General features: G+C 36.1%; 3 protein-coding genes and 1 pseudogene across 3 annotated transcripts; 1 reads left to right on the plus strand and 3 right to left on the minus strand.

The window, feature by feature from the left end:
* Window positions 1-13,728: 13,728 nt before the first annotated feature.
* LOC122194418 (probable inactive ATP-dependent zinc metalloprotease FTSHI 3, chloroplastic) lies at window positions 13,729-14,900 on the minus strand. The gene is made up of 2 exons (XM_042902297.2): window positions 14,194-14,900; window positions 13,729-14,114 (listed from the first exon to the last, which is right to left on the minus strand). The coding sequence occupies exons 1-2, from the start codon at window positions 14,483-14,485 to the stop codon at window positions 13,966-13,968; spliced, it is 441 nt and encodes a 146-aa protein (XP_042758231.1). The 5' UTR covers window positions 14,486-14,900; the 3' UTR covers window positions 13,729-13,965.
* Window positions 14,560-16,247, minus strand: LOC111918696 (uncharacterized). The gene is made up of 6 exons (XM_042902107.1): window positions 15,903-16,247; window positions 15,706-15,795; window positions 15,512-15,566; window positions 15,379-15,429; window positions 15,003-15,160; window positions 14,560-14,904 (listed from the first exon to the last, which is right to left on the minus strand). The coding sequence occupies exons 1-6, from the start codon at window positions 16,245-16,247 to the stop codon at window positions 14,560-14,562; spliced, it is 1,044 nt and encodes a 347-aa protein (XP_042758041.1).
* Window positions 16,248-17,006: 759 nt separating this feature from the next.
* Window positions 17,007-18,053, minus strand: LOC122197919 (glutathione S-transferase T3-like). Its single transcript, XM_042902108.2, has one exon. The coding sequence runs from the start codon at window positions 18,051-18,053 to the stop codon at window positions 17,007-17,009; it is 1,047 nt and encodes a 348-aa protein (XP_042758042.2).
* Window positions 18,054-18,519: 466 nt separating this feature from the next.
* On the plus strand, window positions 18,520-19,820 carry LOC128126014 (protein ALP1-like; annotated as a pseudogene).
* Window positions 19,821-20,685: the final 865 nt, after the last annotated feature.

Raw genomic sequence — 20,685 nt, forward strand, 5'->3', positions numbered from 1 at the left:
GCATACTCAGATAACAGGTCATCTGAGACTGCTCGGAAGCAAACTATGGGCAGAACATCGCCCACTCGGTGAACATACGGGTGATCTCTGTCAGCGACTCTCCATCCCATGTTAAACTCAGAAACTCATGTGCCAAACGTTCCCGCTCAACCCTCGAAATGTAACAGGCGCCGAACATATCCCTGAACTGCTCCCAAGTAACATCAGCTTTCTGATCATCAGTGTAAGCCCCAGTCGCAAGTCTCCACCAGTCCTTGGCCCCAGACAAAAGCAGGTTCAGAGCACACCTGACCTTTTGGTCAGCAGGACATGAGCAGGTGAAGAAACACCCGTCCACATCTGAAATCCATCTCATAGCCTTGATGGGATCTTGCGTCCCATCAAAATTAAGGGGCTTCATGTTATCGAAGTCCCTATACTGAAAACCCCTACCAACTCCTACCCAGCCATAGATACAGCTGATGCAGCTGCTGTGGCGGCTGTCTCTGCAAGGGCTGCGTAACGCTCATAAAAATACTCTACCATGGCGGTCTTAATCGACCCGAACATCTCCCGCAACTCGGTCCGGAACAACGCAGTAACCTTATCATGCATGATCGCTCGGATCCTGTCATCCATCTCATCTGGCCTCATCTGGCTGATAGTCTCGGGTGCTGTAGCTCCCCCTGTCCGCCTCCTCCTAATCCTGATCCTGATCCCAAACCGGATCCGGTCACAAAGCGCCTGGTCATCACCATTCTGAAACCCAACACAAGGTATTTGATAACTCATACGAATAATTGGGGACCAACCCCCGACAAAAACCTTGGGGTTGTGACTTCCTTGTTACGCGTATGGGTCATGTGCTTTCAGTAGTACGGGCCCATACTACCTTCCACAAATACCCATATTTGTCCTAAGTGTCATCATAAGTATCTAGCAATACACATAATCATATTGAGCACTCAAGCCACAATGCTAAAGGAAGGCTAAATGCCTCGAAGTCGGTGGACTCCTCCCAATAACCTATCTCCCCACAAAACTTCCACCAACCCTGCAACACTAGCGTACGCTAGCCATACATAACGCTGGACCCTATAGACTTTCGAATATTCAATTCTACCCTAAGCTCCCAATCAAACAAGAACAGAACATAAGGCTAAATCAAACATTCTCAGACTATAAGATCTTAATTATGTACAACCGTGATGCCTACACTAGATAACTACAGTAATGATGTCAATTTCATATAAGGAAGACCCTAGGCTAGCAGTCATCATGTATCAGGCAATTCGATCATGCAATCCTGAAGATCCCTATCCTAGCACTAGCATGTTGTTCTGACATATCACAAAATCAAATAACGGTATGGTATTTTGGGTTCTGCTTACTGGCTCCGGCTGATCGTACACCTTGCATCCTCCTTAATTTATTTTGAAAACCAATTTCTTAAAACATTTTTGAAAACCTTTCCTTGATTTGAGACTGGATTCACACGAATGTTCCTACAATTCACCAAACTAAGGCTCTGATACCAACTTGTAACACCCAAAATTTCAAAGCAATTTAAACTTTGTAAAACATATCAAGTTCATCAAACATTACAACTTTGTTTTCAAAATATTGATTACCAGAGGTTTTCCCAGAAACATAAATACAATAGGAGGAGCTGTACGGTCAGGCCTTGGCCTTTCCTCGATCCCCTGATGTACCTAAAACAATAAACTGAAACTGTAAGCCTAAAAGCTTAGTGAGTTACCCCCAAAATACTGATACACATACAGTCCCCACAGCCATATCAACATTAACATATCATATCAATCAAAACAGAACAGAATGCATTGGGACCACAAATTTACAAGCTGGACTACCCCTGGGCCCTCAGTACGAGTCTGGAATGCCTATTGAGCCCTCAGCTCGTATCTGGAATGCCATCGAGCCCTCAGTGCGAGTCTAGAATGCCTACCGGGCCCTCAGCTCGTATCTGGAATGCTCCCGAGTCCTCAATATGAGTCTGGAATGCCTTCCAGACCCTCAGCTCTTATCTGGAATACTCTCGGGTTTGTTGGCTACCGCACGGAGTAGTACAACCTCAACCCACCCCACATAACATGTTGACATGTAATAGATAAATGCACATACAGGAAATCAATCAGTATCACAGGCAGTCCTACCTACCTACCCTACTAGCATATCAAATGACATATATTACTAACTCAACTCAACATATTAATAACTACTAGGATATCAAATCCAATGGGCCAACCTTGGTGCCTTAGACCCCTTAGTATAGTGAGGATAACTCACCTCACAATTGACGTCAGAAAACTAGAAAGCTTCAGCTCCTGGATCATTAACACGAACTTCACTACCTATGATTACCATACAATCCTTTTTCATAAGTTTCCAAATTATCAGAACACCCTCAGAAGTCATATGGTCAACTCTTGGTTAAAGTCAACACTCACAGTCAAAGTCAACAGTCCATGTTGACTCGACTCGTCGAGTGCGGTTCACCGACTCGTCGAGTCCTTCCTGAACTCGAGAAGTCGTGAAATCCTTTATTGGCTCGTCGAGTTCCCTTTTAACTCGCCGAGTTCATACGTCCAAGAATTGGGAGAAACCCTAGCCGACTCGCCGAGTCTTCGAACGACTCGCCGAGTCTAAGGCAATCTTCAACGGACTCGCCGAGTTGTTCATCCAACTCGTCGAGTTCATGGCTATCTTCAACAGTCTCGCCGAGTTGTTCATCCAACTCGCCGAGTCCTTGCAGACCTTCATCCATGCAGACGCTTTTTAAGCCATGGCAAGGTTCCAAATTACAGATCCAAGCTTCTAGGGCATGTTTATCAGTTATAGTCGCAAACGTTACGTGCATGCAAGGCTTTAAGACCCTTAAATGGCAAAACTAAGCTTGCAATGAAGTCTCACACTTGAGGGAAGGCTCCTACTAGGCAAGGCTGATGACTTTATGGATCTAGAGGTCAAATGGAGTCCATATTTGAAGTTACAACTTCAAATCTTAGCTTAAACATGGGGAGCCTTTCATTCAACCCATCCAAAAGAGGTCAAAAGAGAGATGAGCTAAAGGAACAACTTAATACCTTCTAGGGAGTGACAACTGATGAACCTCCACTACTAGAAAAACAGCCTTTTACGACGCTCATTGCACGTCGTAAAACGCTCAGACGATGCGTAAATGCACGTCAAGGAAGGCCTTGTCATAAAGAGAGACGATGCGCATTTATGACACGCATTTACCATGCACTGTAATGACACACAACGCGTATCAAGGAAGGCCCTGCCATAAAGGAAGACGACATGCATTGGTGTGTCGTAACCTTATGATGCGCGTGTTTATGACACGCAATGCGTATCAAGGAATCCCATGTCATAAATGAAGATGACACGCATTTGCGTGTCATAAACTTCAGTAACCATTTTCGATATGCATTTACGACGTGTCTTTACGATACTCATTTACGCATAATACAAAAATATGTAAACAAATATATATCAAAACAATCAATTTTATCCAATAACATCATGTCAAAAAATTGTAATACATTGATATTAAGAGGATCTAATTGTACATTGTTATTAAGAGGGTTTTCCTAACTATATAACCTAATACTACATTGCTATTAAGGGACACCTTCTACAATGTAATGCTATACAAACTAAAAAGATATACACAAAGATGATAAAAATCAAATTCCAACTAAGTAGAGTTGTATCTTGCCTTTCATAATTCTTTAAGACTAATGAACCCTTGCTCCGATAATTCTTGTGACCTTATCAAATAATAGTCAAAAAATTAATTTGCTAATATAATTATTAGAAGAATCAAACATGAAACAGATACTTACAGGAACCGGTTTGTGTTCCGGAACAATGTTGTCATCGTGGCCATAGGATTCACGGGTATTGGATTGGGGATAGGGTGGACTTTCAACAAATTTATTACAAAAACGCCAGCTTGATTTTGGCATGTCCGATGTTGAATCACCGAAAACATGCTCACAGTAGAAACGTTTGGATATAAGTTTTGTTGTTGTTGGATGACTTCGATACCTTCTCAACATTCTACACATAGGAGAAACAAAAACAAATTTTTTTTGGATTTAGTACGAAGTAGAAATATTCTATATATTATCAAACATATTGTTTAGGATAATGATTAAGTAACTCACATATTTGCCAACTCTTTTTGCATTCGGCTTCCGTCCATGCAAAGAATTTGTTCAAAATAGCTAACTGAGTTTTTTCTTTTTTTATATTACTTTATAAACTAAATTGATATTACTTTATAATATATATAAAATTTAGTAATTCCAAACGGACAAAAGGCTAGATTTTTTTTTTTTTTTTTTTTTGCGAAATGACATCATCCCGCAAAATATGAGCACTTTCGCAGATAACTGCAAAATACAACTTTTTTTTTCTGAAACTTTTTATTATTTTTAAGGTATTTTTATGGTGAATATCATTTACAAAACAATTTCGCAATTCATAGCAGACCAATTGGGAAATTGGTATACATTTTCAGGTATGGGTAAAAAAAACTCGTGAATTTGTTAGATCCACGTCATATAGTGGTTATTCTTATAATTTACTACTTTATTTTGGCCATTTAAAATATTAATGCAATTGTTGTTTTAATAATATGATAATTAAATATAAACAAATAATTTATTTTTGTTTGAATTTGTCTACGAATACAATCCACAGAAAATTACATTTTTGGTGCCCATTTTCAATTGTGTAACTATTCTGTTTCTTGAGTTCATTCAACATTTGTATTTTCAATAGTTTCTTCTCAAAATCATTACAACAACTAAAAATAGGCACCAAAACTGTAAAAGACAAAACTATAGGACCAAAAATAAACTCACTCTATATTTTACATAGTTACTGTAATAAAAAGACTTAGGGGTAAAATATGTAAAAGGCTAATAAATATAAGGGGTGTTTTCACCTGTAAACCAGCTCCAGCCACAAATGCAAGCCTGATTTCTTTAATTTTAAACACATCGTGATATCTCACAGAATTCCTGTTTCTGGGTTCTTCATCTAATGCAGCAGAAAACTTTTGAAGCTCATCTTCTAGTCGATCAGCATCATAAATCTTTGACAACATGTCAATTGCCTCTGAACTACTTCTCTACATAACCCAACAATTCAATTCAATATATATAAGAAATAAACAAGTTTAAAGAATATTGTAAACATTGTTATGTATTTGAATGGAACATATTCCACATATGATGCATGAAGCAACTCCAACACTCTGTCGAAATAAAAACCACAATAACTTCAGAAGGGTAAAATGGGCATTTACGTAGTTTAATCATTTAAAAAAGAAAAAAGAAAAAGGGGATTACTTGAAACGTTGACCAGAAGGGATGAAAAAGAGCAAAAATCGTTCCCAAAATTGATTTTCAGGAAGACTATCAATTGACATGTAGGCAAAGTAACCCCAAAGAACTGAAGTGGGAATCATTCGGATAGCGGGAATAGCAAAAACTTGCTTCCAGCTTTATGCCTTCCTTGGCACATTTAACCATCTTCTTTCACATCATCTATTACAACATATAAGAACTTTTATTCAGTTATATCAATGAACAATTATTTATAAAATATATATGGTTTTTTTTTTTTTTTTTTTTTTTTTTTTTTTTTTTTTTGTGTATTTCTAACCTGTCTCTTGAGAACTGAAAGATTCCTTGTGTGCATGGGTGATTGTGAGAGAATGCCATTTGAATGTGGTACACCAATCAAACCACACATCAAAGTCTAAAGTAACAAACCATACAAAATTAGTATAACTTTATAAAAATGAAATTACCACAACTTTATAATAAAAAAAATCAATTTATATATACCATGATTCCAAGCAAGAAGACATCATAATGATAAGCAGATGGATTTTGAAGATTGAATTCCTTTTATTGAGCCATTTGTGCAGCTACACTATGATAAAAAAAAAAAGTACAATGCTGCTATCATCATAGCTAGAACTATAGCAGTAAAAACATGAACAGCTGGAATCTTCACCAAAAAACTCCTTGCATTAAGCCATTTTTTTTATTAGCATCTCATTCAAAATTTGGAAAACATGTCTATATTTCAATGATTTTTTTATACCTTGATAACAGTCCAATGGGATAATGATGCAGCCTCCCAAGGAAGAGGACAAAAGAGTCTCTTTGGAACTTCATGAGGAAGTCCTGCAGGCTTAGCATAAGATATTACAGTCCACACCACAACCATGAGTGAGACCCCATAATCTACTACAAAACTTCGTATCCACCCTGTAACAGTTTTATAATCAGATCCCATAAAATCAAAATAAAAAACCACAAAAAGAAAATATTTTAAATACTTATTAATTATTTATCATTTACCTGTACTATTACAGACCAACAAGGAAAAAGAAGTCCACACTTTGGAGAAATCACCTTATCCAGGTCTAGGACTCCTTATTACAAACATTATATTTAACAAGTGAGGGCAAATTTTAAAAAAAATCAAGACTTAGTGAGGGAAAGTCTCATTTCCATAACTCAACTTATGCACAAATACTTGTATTTTATCAAAGTAGGATATTGAAATATAAAAAAAGTTTAATACTTTTTTTTTTAGATTTGAGTAAATATTTACCTTTTGAGGCTGCTGCTACTGCAAATAATGAGATTATAACAAGAACTGAAGAAGAAGAACAACAACCTTTTGATGTCAACCAAGTTTCTGGAAATATCAATGATAATTGGCAATCTTCATTTGAAAAACCACAAGAAGAGGTTGGTAAATTTTATTCAACATTTCATATTTAAAATTATGAAAGTACCCCTGTTGCCTAATTTTATCTATGGTTGCAAACAGAATGCTGAACCATTTCCAACTTTGGAATCAGTAAATGACTTATTTCCTCAATCTACAACAGTAACATGTCAGTTAAAGGGCACAGTAAGTAGCAATACTTCTTTTTAAATCTAGAGAATTTATTAAACTTGTGAACATAAATTGAAACCAAATAAATGGGGAAAAGAAGAACCAAACCCCATATCCTTTTGCTGCTGACCTGGCATGTTTTCCTCAGCACTAACATAAGAATCCTTGACATTTTTATCACTAAGAGAGGGTTTTGATTTGTCCTTTTGAGCTAAAGTTCTGACAATCGTTGGAATTGGTAGTTTTCTAGTAGATTAGAGAGGTTTGGATTTAGCCTGTAGGAATATATATATATTTTATATAAAAAAAATTGAGAAACCAAATAAATGGGGAAAAGAGAAAGTAACTAACCTCAGAAGAATGGAGTCCTTTCAAACTAGACCACTTAATCCACTTGTCATCCTTCCAGACAAGAGTTGGCCTCACATGCCATGACCTAACAATTGATGTCTTTCCTTGAGCTAGAAAAGGGCAAAAAGGTAAAAATTCAGCACAAATTTTGAAGGAAAAGTCAGATATCAATACCTACCAGGAAACTAGACAGTTAAAGAAGTTAAATCAGTCTTATTTGTGTCCATAACAATTGCTTCATGCCAGCTACAAAAAAACAGTAAAAAAAATACAATTTGTGATGATTAATAAGTTTTAACGAATGAAAATGTAATGAGTTGAGTTAAATGGTTACCTATCTTGTACCCAAACATCAACTTGATCTCCACTACTCCAAGCATAATTTGAAAAGACTATTCTGCCCCTCTTTCTACTCCCTTCAAATTGCATGGTGGTCACATCAATATTCAATGCTCTTATGCTACTAATCCACTCAGTTATTGTGTTCTTTGAAGTCATAAGACTCTGTAGATATGGGAAAATAAGTAGTAGAAATCGAAAGTTGGAAAAGTAGTACAGAATACACAAACAATTATTGTAGAAGATGATTTAAAAGTTGAGTATTATATACAAATTTATAGTAGTCAGAACAAGAAATTGAACATTAGTGTGTAAGATAGTTCAATGAATCAGAAGAATTAAGTGTCTCTAAGATTCGCTGTGGAAGAGTCGGCAATTTCCCGTCATTCCAAAATCGGCATTCCAAAATCAGAAATCGGCATACAAATTTCAGAAATTAAACCCAGAATCGCGATGTTACAACACCCACACATACAACGACAACCACCTAATGGTTGTGGGTGGTGGTAGAGAAACTCGTCGGTAGCCTAGGTTTCCGGCCACGACGGTAGGTGGTGCTTGATGTAAAAAACAAAGAAGAAGGAGAAGAAAAGAACAAGAATCGATACCTTAGGCTGGAGAAAAGTTTGTCTTGAGGTCCTCTTCCGTCTTCTCCCTCGACGGTGAATCAAAAATCTGACAGCCCTACACAAAAAGTTGAACAACTCCCTCTCTAGCCACTAAGACGAATGAATGGAAGATTAGGGTTATTTTGGGATGTTAAGGGTTTGGTTAGAGGGGATGTAAGAAATAAATGTATGAGAAATCGGCCCTAACATAAGAGCCCAAGGGGATCTCTACATCAAAATAAGGATTTCGTCTCAAGGGTACCCGACGTTAACATGTGGCTGCCAATTATGGTTTTTTTTTTTCATATAGAGGATGTAGTTGGAGGTTTTCTTGCAGATTAAAACCCGAGTTGTATTGGACGAACAAAGAAGGGTTAAAGGTGCTTGATGTAGGTGAAGATGAAGACCCTAGGGTTTCTTTCTAGCTAATTCAAAGATTAGCATCGATGGAAGAAGGTGGAGCATCAGTAGAGAGAACAAGGGAGACTGAGAGAGGAGCAAATAGGTGGGGGGTTTAATTTTTGGGATGCCATTTCCCCTCGACTAAAAAACGTGCGTTTCATTAAAAAATTATAAAACGACATGTTTAGATGACATGCATTTTACAATAAGCACCCTCCGTGTTTTTTTAGACACTAATTTTAAGGCACGCAAAAATGCGCGTCCCAAACTCTCCAAATTTCTAAAGATCTGACATTATTTTTACGGCACGCCCTCATGCGTATCATTAATCAGTGTGTGTCGTAAAAAGCGCGTCATTAAAGGTCTTTTTTCTAGTAGTGCTCTTAGCTCCCTACGAGTTCCTAGCCTTGATTTCCTTGCTTCCCCAAGTGTTTCCTTCTTCAAAGTTCCTCCTCCAAGATTAAACACACCAAAAGAACACACACACGATTTAGGGTTTGAGAGGGACAAAGGGCAGTAGAGGGGAGGCTGGGGGAGGCCAATGATCCTTTAAATAGGGTGCAAAACCCTGAGATTTAGGGTTTCATCTCCCAGCTCCTACTCGTCGAGTCCCTTCTTGGACTCGGCGAGTAGGTCATTAAAATGCCTGGACCAACCCGCTGCTACTCGGCGAGTAGGGCAATCAACTCGTCGAGTAGCCCTTGAAACTAAGAATTCACACATTAAATCAATACCTAAGAATCGGGGCGTTACAGAGAGGGAGGAGTTCTTAGAGAGAGTTTGAAGTAGTTTGAAATGAGAATGGAGGTGGGGTGGTGGGAGTCTCGGCCGAAGGTAATGAAAGAGAGAAGAGAAAAGGGTTGTTGGCCATTAAATGATGGATTAGGGTATATATATATATATATATATATATATATATATATATATATATATATATAAATGATACTAATGAAATAGATAACCACCATACATTAGTGAGGTGTCACTAGTAGATAATTCCTCATTTTTCTCTTTTTTTTATGTCTAATAAACATATTGGGCCGAGAATGGGCTAAGAAGAATGAAGATGAAATGGTTTTGGCCCTTTCTTGGCTTTGTTCGAATTTTATGAAGCCCAATAGTATTTTTCGGCCCATTGGGCCCTTATGAGGGTTCACGGCCCAATATGGTAAAAGGAATTGGTTTATGGCCCATTAGGTCTAATTAAGTCATTTATGGCCCATCAAGGCCCATTAGAGATATAATGAATCATTCTAGGCCCAAATGGCCCAAAATGTTATAGTTTCAAGAATTGGGTCTAGTTAGAGCCCAATTAGGGTTCCTAGGCCTAAAGTAGTCAAATTGGGGGTTTATTGGCCTATTAGGCCCAATAAGAAAATCCTAGTTCATATTAAACTGGAACCGGGATTTCTAGGGTTTTCAACCCTTAGTTGAACATATGAGATGTATTTGAATGAGCATAGAGTATGATATTCGCTTAAGGTACAAGTTATTACACTGGATGAATGTTTACATGAGAATAGAATCTCCTAGCTAAAATGCTAGTTGTGACATAATATTTCATTATGCATATAATATACGCATGATCTCTGCAATTAAGTACAAAGATCTGCATCTTCCCCAGCTACCCATTACCCTTTCACATTCATCTTCCTCTTCTACAACACAACACAAGGCGATGATCATCGTCTAGTTCGATTGAAAACAATAATGGTGTTAACGTTATGGTCAGTTCGTTCCAAACACACGAAAGCATAAAACTATGATTTGGAAAGGATATACCGTAAGTGACTTACTAAAGTGATCATAGATTTTGTCGATATGAAATTACACCCAAATAGTTGGTTTTTTTTGTTATTCTTTATTTCAGAGGGAATAAGCAACTACATCACACTGAAAATTCATCATGGTGTGATATTCACAAAAAGCCTTGGGAGAAGGTACGTAGATGGAACAATAGACTATGTTGAATTCGTAGATATTGACATTTTCTCTGTGCATGAGTTGGATACAATGGTTTGAGAATAGGGTACATAGAAAGGAAAATTTTGCATTATCATTTTCTTATTCCAGAAGTAGATTTGAACTTCAGGGATTTTCTTGGATTTGATGGTACGTTTTTGAAGGGTCCATTTCCTGGATAGATCCTCATTGCAGTTGGGCTTGATTCGAACAATGACATTTACCTAGTTGCATATGCCATTGTAGAAATTGAAAATATTAACTCTTGGACATGGTTTTTGGAACACTTAGGTGATGACTTAGATTTGAATTCTTCATCTAACTTCACTTTCATTTCAGATCGGAAAAAGGTACCGTCTAACTTCAAAAAAATTTACTTTTTTTTTAAAATTTCATTTACTAACTTATTTTAATTGTACCCACAGGGAATCTTGGCTGCAATAGAGAAGCTATTTCCATCAGCTGAGAAAAGGTTCTGTTTAAGACATGTGTATGACAACATGAAATTGAAACACAAAGGAGATGAATTGAGGGAAGCAGTATGGTTTTGTGGAAAAGTATACAACATACCAAAATTTAATAGGGCTATGGAGAAACTAAAAAAGCTTAACCCAAAAGCACATGAGTGGTTAAGTAAAATTCCTACAAAACACTGGGCAAGATCCCATTTCTCTGGTATGTATCATACTCTTTTCACTAACATATTTCATAACTAATTTCACTAATTAATTGTTTAGTTTTATACATAGGAAGGGCATTGAGTGATAGTTTGACAAATAACTTGTGTAAGGCATTTAAATCCAAGTTAGATGATGCTAGGGACAAACCTATAATCACTTGTTTAGAATTTATTAGAGAATACCTCACAAATAGAATAGTAAATGTTCATAAAGTGCTAGACAAATGCAAAGGTTCTCTAAGTACAAACTGCAACAACAATATTAGAAAACAATAAGACAGAGGAAAATAAGATGAGGGTTATATTCAATGGAGCTGGTAAATATCAAGTGACTGGTCTATGGATGGAGCAGTATGTTGTGAACTTGAAAGAAAGGAGTTGCAGTTGCAGGAAATGGGACATTACAGGTATTCCATGCCAGCATGCTATTGCTGCAATGTATGATAAGATGCAGAATGGGTCAGAATGTGGAGATCCTGAGGCTTGGGTGGGCAAATGTTACTGGCTTAGTACATGGAATGTTATGTACCAACACACAATTGACCCAATAAATGGAAGGAGCATGTGGCCTAAATCTGATTGTCCAACAACCCTTCTCCCACCCAAACATCATAAACATGTTTGTTGTTATACATGTTTTGCATAATTTAGTTTGAAACTATTTACTAAACTTGTTGATATGTAACCATATAAATTTGTTTATATGTTGGCAGGCCAAAGAAAAAAAGGAAGAGGGGTAACCAATGAGTCAACTCAAAGTACCATTTTAAGTAGGAAATACTTGACAGTCACTTGCAGCAAGTGCCACAACAAAGGTCACAATGCCAGGACATGCAAGGGGCAGGGAGGTCCTGGTAAAGATGGAAAGGGGAGTGGACAGAAGAAGGGGAAATATGTTGTAGTTTACTTTGTAGTTTTAAGTATGCTTTTGCTATTATGTCTAAGTAAAGTTAGAACATGTTTACTAAGTTTGGTTATGGTATATTTGTAGAAACAATTACTTTTGATAGTTATTTTGGGTATTGTATGTTTGTAACATGATATTTCACTTACATGCATTATGGTTAATGGTATTTTGCTCTGCTATGTTTGAACTAGTACATTTTCAATTTTGGTAATGCCAGTTTGGTAACTAGTTTTTTGGTTATGTTATTGCACATTAATAATCAACATTACACTTATATGCAATCAAATTGAAAATTTGCTTCCTTGCTAATACCAGTTCACATTATAACTAAATATCAAACTTACATTACATATAATATCCATTATATTTTCTTGTCCCAACATTACATACAATCACAGGGAAAATCCTTCAAAAGCTATAACAAAAATGGGATCAAAACACAGATTCCAAATCACAGATTTCCCCCCAAAACCTTCTTGATTTTTTACTTGAAAAAGTAATACACCAAGAAAAACAACCAACTCAGACAAAGTAACCATTTCACCATCATCAATCTTGCTTCAAGATTGTTTCTTCCACACAACAACCCCAGAATCACAACATTTGACCTAGGGCACATGGGAGGGTCGAACCATCCAAAAAAAGTTGCATGTTCCTCCTAACCTTGAGCATGACCAGAATTGACGACCTAGGTTCAAATCGGTCCACGATGTCACCAAAATCATCGGCCTTACACAGTGGCATATCACCATCTTCTTCTTTTTTGGAATAGAATGTGAGTGGGGAGGGAAGAACAGAGGTAAGGAATGAGAAGTAGAAGGACACAAAGGTGGGGCTTACATTATATACTCTGATGCACAATAAGATGAAAAGATAAAACCTGCACTAACGGTACAAAAGTGACGGGGTTAGGGTCAAGGACCAATCATGCAATGAACTGAAACCTTAAGGACCATTCACATGACTTTTAGCTAAGAAGTCCTCAAAGTGCGATATTCTGTAAACCACAGGGACTAATTATGAAAATTTGTCAATTAGTTATGATTAAATTAAGTAATTGGTTATATACGTATGTAAGTATATACATGTAATTTTGAAGATTTATAATGATATACATATAATTATGAAAGTTTAGAAGGACATATAGACACAATTCTTCCTAAAAATCAATGTCATGAAATAGTTGATGGTTGAGTTCATTTTAGTTTGATATATTAATGTTTAAAATGGTTGAAGGTTAGTGAAAACCTAAAAATTTCATTTTATAAGTAAATGATCAACAACAGAGTTTGCTTAAGATGCGAGTAAAATGGTGGCACTTATTGTTAACATGCTTCAAATTTTGTTTACTTTTGGTGTCCTTAGGTGCTATAGTGTTTATTAATGCTAATGTGACCATATGTACCATTGCGCTTCGATCACTACACATTAAGTATGTGACCGAATGTTGTAAAAATATAAATATGTCAGTTTTGGTAGGATCTCACAATCATGATTTTGCAAAGTACATGAAAATAATCGTAAATAGGATCCCGACATTGACAAGATTAGTGTTAAACCTTCAAAGTTTTTATTAATATGTTCTCATCCCAAACAAATAAACATATGCAAAAATTTTAGTCACTTTATGTCACTTTGGTTAAATTTAGCCTAACTAACACTTTTAACAACCTATTCCAATGAGCCAAAAGATCTATATACTTACAAGCTAGAAATACGAAATCTAATAAAACCAAAATTGAATTCTCCATCTTGAACGAATCCTATAGATGATTAGTTCGAAATCAATATCCCCCGGCTTGCACACTTTCTAGTGCCATTTGTCCAAACAAATACGGTGACTTAGCTTCACTGGTAGCATCATCATTACAAATCTTGGTTGTGGACCTCTCAAGAGCTTGAAGAACATCCTCCTTGGTCACATAATCACCACCTAATTAACAACATACCCAAACATACTCAAGACATTGTCATGTCTAAACACTTAAGTAAATGTTAAGTTTAGCACAAACCTGTACGAGCAGCAAGCATTACAGCCTCATTAGCTATATTTTCAAGATCAGCCCCAACTAACCCTGGTGTACGTGAAGCAACAATGTCACAAATGACTTGTTTGTCCTCCTTGTCCATGGGCACCTTTTCTAAATATAAGGAAAAAATCTTTCTTCTTCCATCTTCATCTGGTTTACCCACAACCACTTTCCTGGAAAACCGACCCGGTCTCATCAAAGCAGAATCCAGCAACTCCGGTCTGTTAGTAGCCGCTATAACCACCACAGTTGCACCCTTCTCAAATCCATCCATCTCAGTCAAAAGCTAACACATCAAACACCACATTTTATGTCAACTATTTCCTTGTTTAACTTTGACCATGAGCATTAAATTAAAATAATATTTACCTGGTTTAAAGTTTGATCACGTTCACTATTGAAAGATATTCCACGTTGCCCTCCAACAGCATCTATCTCATCAATGAAAATAATAGACGGTGAACGTTTTCTGGCATCGCTGAAAAGATTTCGAACACGGGCAGCCCCGTTACCAGCAAAAATCTCGACAAATTCACTAGCAGACATCGAGAAAAACGCCACATTAGCTTCTCCGGCCACTGCACGGGCCAACAATGTTTTTCCGGTTCCCGGGGGACCCGCAAGCAGAACCCCTCGTGGTAATTTCGCCCCAAGTTTCATATATTTACTATCTCCTTTAATGCATGAGACGATCTACAAAAGTTCAACAACATGCATGCAGGATTTATAATCTTTCTTTCATCATATATCCCAAGTCATAATAAGCAAAGGGGGACAAATTAGTAAATTACCTCAAGAAGTTCAGCCTTGGCAGCATCAACACCTTCCACATCATTGAAAGTTACGCATTGTTTTTTACTCGGGTTTCTATCTTTTCTTTTTCCAAAATTTTTCCAACTTTGAAGGTAATACCATGAGTGCCACATACGCAACAAGGTGGGGGCAAAATCTGACATTAGAAGCCAGAATCTTTTTATTAATTTTTTTATTGATTTGAATGAAAGCTGCCTAGGAAGAAGGCACCAAAAAATATATCCTTCATTGCACTGGATAAATGCTCAGGGTCAACTACCCAACTCGATGCCGGTTGTTTTGGTAGGACAAATGCTACAAGTACACAAAAAGAAGCTCCGACAATAATCATGCATATCTTTCGTCTCAGTTTACCATCAGACCTCGTTATTGTTTTATGAATTTTTCTTTTTGCCTCCTGTATGTCTGTAATGTAACTCAAAAAAAAATATACAATGAATTTCTGTTGTCAATGTAATACCCACATTTAAAAAAAAATGTTACATACCATCTTCGGTCCCTGCAACAGTACTGTCCTCTTTGGCCGCCCATCCACACACGAACTTCACAGATGATGCAGAAAGTCAGTAATATTACAGTAGTCGCACATAAAAAATACCCATATAAATATTGGCCACAACTATGCAAATAAACCGGAATTTCATGAAGAAGAAATTAGTTTAACAAATGCAGTCCACGAACCTTTTTCTCCATTTGCACCACATCATCCCAACCCGACAAAGGGCCCCAAAAATCAGCGCAGCTCATGTTGCCACCAAAACCCTTGTGGTCCTGACGAAAATCGTGTAAAGGAAAACGAAAACTAAGAATAAGAACATGTTTTATATGACTGCATAAGATTACGGGATGCAACATATGAAAAAGAAAAATAAACAGACCTTTTTATGGACAGGAGAGATGGGTACGGCAGCATTGTTCCAAGAAAGACGAAGAGACAGAGGGCGCGTCGAGGAGGATGTTGGCGGAGTATATGAGAAACTTTTTTTAGAGCGAGAAGTATTCAAGAAACTATTTTTAAAGAGAGGAGGCTGTTGAGTGGATTTTAGGGCAAACATCATCAGCGGAGGGATCAACAAAAGCGGAGGGGTCAACAAAAGGTTTCCCGTCGTCGCCATGGAGGGTTTTGGCGTCTGCGCAGCGTTCAACAAAAGGTTTGCCATTGTCATGGGGGCTTTTGATATCTGTGCAGTCATCATCGGGTGGTTCAACAAAAGGGTTGCCATCACCAGGAACGGTTATTGTGTCTGCGCAATGGTTTTTAAGGAATGAAGGAGCGCGTATGTTTATGGATGGCGGGAGCAGAGCGATAACAGACTCAAGAGAGACGTAGGTTTTTCAAGGTATCAATCTGAGAAACAGAATAACAGGGGAATATAAAGAAGAAAAACGAACTTATAATTACTTTGGTGAACAAGGTCTAATTTGTTTGGAAAAACATAATTAAAACATCTTAAATATTAACTTTATTTATGATAATAAAACGAATATCCTCATCTAAATATCCTCATCTAACACAAAACCTACGTAAAAGGAAAGTTTCCCAAAATATCCTGAGATTAAAAGGTTTTAGATTATGAATTATCCCAACATATTCCGATCCGCTAATTCAGAAGCTTGCACCATTTTTAGTCCTAGCTGAAATCAGGACCTGCTTGACACAAAACTGAACGTGCTTAACTCTAAGGTCATCTCCAATGCATTGAACTCTTAAGAGTTCAATGGATTGCCACATCAGCATTCCACTAACTATACCATTTAACCTATTAAATTCTACACTCCATTAAACTCTTAAGAGTTCAATGGATTTCCACATCATCATTTTAATATTTTTTATAAATAATATTAATAAATAAAACTAGAATATTACATTAATTAGAAATTCAAAGTTACAATTACTAAATATTAATTAAAGATTACAATTTAGAAATTAAAAGTTACAAATAATATACTAAATAAAAAGTACGATATCTAAAATACAAATTTTACTTCATATTGTATTTTATCTTAATTTCGTCACAACGATTTCTCCAAATTTCACGTCCATCTTCTGACATGGTAGTGGGATCCATGAAAATGATTGAAATTTCATCATTCTTTACCTTTTCTTCTTTAATCTTCATCTTTCTTTCTTTCAATGCATTTTTCATATCCAAAGAGTTTTGATAGCGTTCAAAAGTCTTTTTATTTTCTTCTATATGTTTTTCAAGTATTTCATCAAGCCTATTACCAGATGACGAAGTGGAATTGGTAGATTTCCCTTTTGCTGCTTTTTTTGCTGCATTCCTACCAATTGGACGAGTGGTAATTTCATCATTATCCAGGTTAATGAAAGATTCTGTATTTGATGAAGACATAGATACCCCAGATGCAGTGCTTGAACCTTTCCATTTCTGTTCATTTTTAACGATATTCCAAATATGTTCGTGCCTAAAATCGGCACCATATCTAGCATGATAATGCTCAAAAGTTGCACGTTTGAGATCATCCTCAGACCATCCACTGAGGTGTTGACTTTTCAACACTATATACATTTGATTAAATGCAACTGCAAATGGGTTCATGTAATGCCAATGCGTTTTGAGGTTGGCTTGAGTTCTTGCAACGTTTGACGTGTTGCTTTTTTCATAGTATGCAATAATTCGTCTCCAGAACTCTTTATCACGTTGTTGACTTCCAGTAATGCTATCTTCTGAAATTTGTAGCCAAGCTTTTGCCAACAGCATTTCTTCTTCTTTGCTCCAGTAGGTTTTTTTATTTTTTTGTCGTTTGCTGGTAGGAGTTTCTGTTGGTGTTGGCTCATTTTCTGGAATATGGGGAGGATCCGGGCTGGTAGAATCTGGGTATGCATTTTGGTATGAATGTTGTGAATGATTATTTGGATTTGGGTATGGATATTGCGGAAAATTGTTTGGACTTGGATATGGATATTGTAGATGATTGTTTGGATTTGGGTATGGATGTTGTGGATGATTGTTTGGATTTTCGGGATCATAAGAAGATAACAAGTGTGTATAGTAATTCGGATTCATGATTGGTGTATCAGATGGTTGGTAGGTGTGAATGAGAATATAATATGTTCGTCTTTATTTATAGAGTTGAACATCTTGTGTGCATTTGCCTTTAATTTGGATTTCATTCCACTTTAATTTCAATTTCATTTGACTCAAATTTCAATTTTATTTAACTTTAATTTGGATTTCATTCCACTTTAATTTCAATTTCATTTGACACCAATTTCAATTTCATTTAACTTTAATTTGGATTTCATTTCACTTTAATTTCAATTTCATTTGACTCCAATTTCAATTTCATTTAACTTTAATTTGGATTTCATTTCACCTTAATTTCAATTTCATTTTACTTTAATTTCAATTTCATTCGAATGTAATTTGGATTTCATTTTACTTTAATTTGAATTTCATTTGACTCTATATTTTTGCTATAAAAGAATACAACGTTTTTATTATTTCATACCTACCAATTCAAACTATTTCTTATATCTTTCTTATACGATGTCATCATCATCCTCAGACGATTCTGCTTTTGAATTCATAATCAACCATCTCACAAGTAATTCTACATTTCAACTATATAAGGAGCTAAAATGCTTGGAAGCAGAACAGTCAGATGCTGAAAGTTCAAGACGTCCTGGGCAAAGTCGAAGATATATAGATAGAAATCGTGAAGAAGGGCATAAACGTCTTTAGAAAGACTATTTCGATGAGCATCCTGTTTTCCCACCTCAAACGTTTAGACGAAGATTTCGAATGAGGCGAGAACTATTTGTTCAAATAGTTAACGGTATCTCTAACCATTCTATTTATTTTCAACAAAGAAAAGATGCCTTAGGAAACAATGGTCTTTCCCCTTTGCAAAAATGCACTGCTGCCATACGCCAGTTGGCATATGGCACAACTGGTGACCTCTTTGATGAATACATACGAATTGGTGAATCAACTTCAATCGAATGTCTACAAAACTTTTGTCGATGCGTGATTGAGGCTTATTCAAGCCATTATTTGAGAAAACCAAATGCTAATGACATCCAAAATTTACTACAAAAACATTCAGAAAAGCACGGGTTTCCTGGTTTGCTTGGAAGTATTGATTGCATGCATTGGCCTTGGAAAAATTGCCCGGTTGCATGGCAAGGTCAATATACTCGAGGTGATCAAGGTTGTCCAACAATTATGTTGGAAGCAGTTGCATCACAAGACCTTTGGATATGGCATGCATATTTCGAGGTTGCCGGGTCTAACAATGACAATAATGTACTTAACCAGTCACCGTTATTCAATGATGTATTACAAGGTTATGCTCCTGAATGCAATTTTACTGTTAATGGAAGAACATACACAAAAGGATATTATCTTGCAGATGGTATATATCCTGAATGGGCTACAATGGTTAAAAATTTTCCACATCCGGCCGACCCAAAAAGGATCAAGTTTAAAGAAATGCAAGAGGCTGCAAGAAAGGATGTGGAGAGAGCATTTGGTGTTCTGCAATCTCGTTGGGCAATTGTACGAGGTCCAGCAAGATCGTGGCAACTTAAAAACATAAAGGATATAATGTATACATGCATTATATTACATAATATGATCGTAGAAAATGAAGGAAATGCAATTAGTAATTGGTCAGATGATGTTGATCCTCCTATACGTGTGAATCGAGGACCTGTCGAAGAAGTTAAATATCAAATTCAAAGAAACTCTGAACTACGCGATAATGCCGTACATCATGCTCTTCGACATGATTTAATGGAGCATATTTGGGAATGTTTTATTAATATGTAATATCACTATGTTGTATTATAATAAATAAGATGTTATTTTTTTAAAATGTTTTTAAGATTTATATATTTTTTTTATTGTTTAGAATAAAAAATATGAAGTAACTTAATAAATTAAATTATTGAATATAAAATAAAATAAAGTATGATATATATATATATATATATATATATATATATATATATATATATATATATATATATATATATATATATATAGTTTATTGTAAAAAAAATATTAAATATTACTTTTTATTGAGAAAGAAAAACAAAAAAAAAGTGTTTACAATAAAATGAGAAAAAAAAAAAAGAAAGAAAAAATAAGCTTATATAATAAATTGAAAAAAAAAAAAAAAAAAAACATAACAAAAGCCATACCACGGTTGAATGGGGATTAAACCCCTCATTCAATCAACCCCCTCCACAATGGTTTCTATGTTCATTCAACTGCCACCTAGATTTTTTTTTCCCATTAAACTCCCCATTAAATGGCATTGGAGATGGCCTAACTGCAAGAAATAAGAACAGGGGAACAGAGAACAAGAAGAAGCAATTGAAGGGTATTTTCGTCCAACTTTCTGCTGGGTTTTTATTGAACTTAAAAAACTCTCTGTAACATCATAATAATGCAGGAAGAAAAGATAATGACTAAAAATTCAAAAAATAAACTAGATAAATTCTTCTAAACTTCTGGATTATTCCAACAATTTCCCCCTGATCCAGAAGTGGTAACTTGCTTCACGCCTAGCAAGTCTCTCATCTCTTCAAACTTGGTTCTTGTCATCGACTTGGTGAGAATATCTGCCTCGTTGCTTATTGGTGCTCACATGTTCAACTATGACTTCTCCATTCTCAACACATTCTCTTAT

This window comes from Lactuca sativa, chromosome 5, assembly GCF_002870075.4.
Source record: "Lactuca sativa cultivar Salinas chromosome 5, Lsat_Salinas_v11, whole genome shotgun sequence".
Lineage (NCBI taxonomy): Eukaryota > Viridiplantae > Streptophyta > Magnoliopsida > Asterales > Asteraceae > Lactuca > Lactuca sativa.

What these genes read in the sequence shown, in the direction of transcription:
- LOC122194418 (XM_042902297.2), bottom strand. Translation starts at nt 14,485, where the DNA reads ATGGATGGATTTGAGAAGGGTGCAACTGTGGTGGTTATAGCGGCTACT. An exon ending in AATGCTTGCTGCTCGTACAG is followed by an intron (nt 14,115 to 14,193) that starts GTTTGTGCTAAA and finishes GTTGTTAATTAG; the next exon opens with GTGGTGATTATGTGACCAAG.
- LOC111918696 (XM_042902107.1), bottom strand. Translation starts at nt 16,247, where the DNA reads ATGGCAACCCTTTTGTTGAACCACCCGATGATGACTGCACAGATATCA. An exon ending in AACAATAACGAGGTCTGATG is followed by an intron (nt 15,161 to 15,378) that starts GTAAACTGAGAC and finishes TTCTAATGTCAG; the next exon opens with ATTTTGCCCCCACCTTGTTG. An exon ending in CCAAGGCTGAACTTCTTGAG is followed by an intron (nt 14,905 to 15,002) that starts GTAATTTACTAA and finishes GAACTTTTGTAG; the next exon opens with ATCGTCTCATGCATTAAAGG.
- LOC122197919 (XM_042902108.2), bottom strand. Translation starts at nt 18,053, where the DNA reads ATGAATCCGAATTACTATACACACTTGTTATCTTCTTATGATCCCGAA.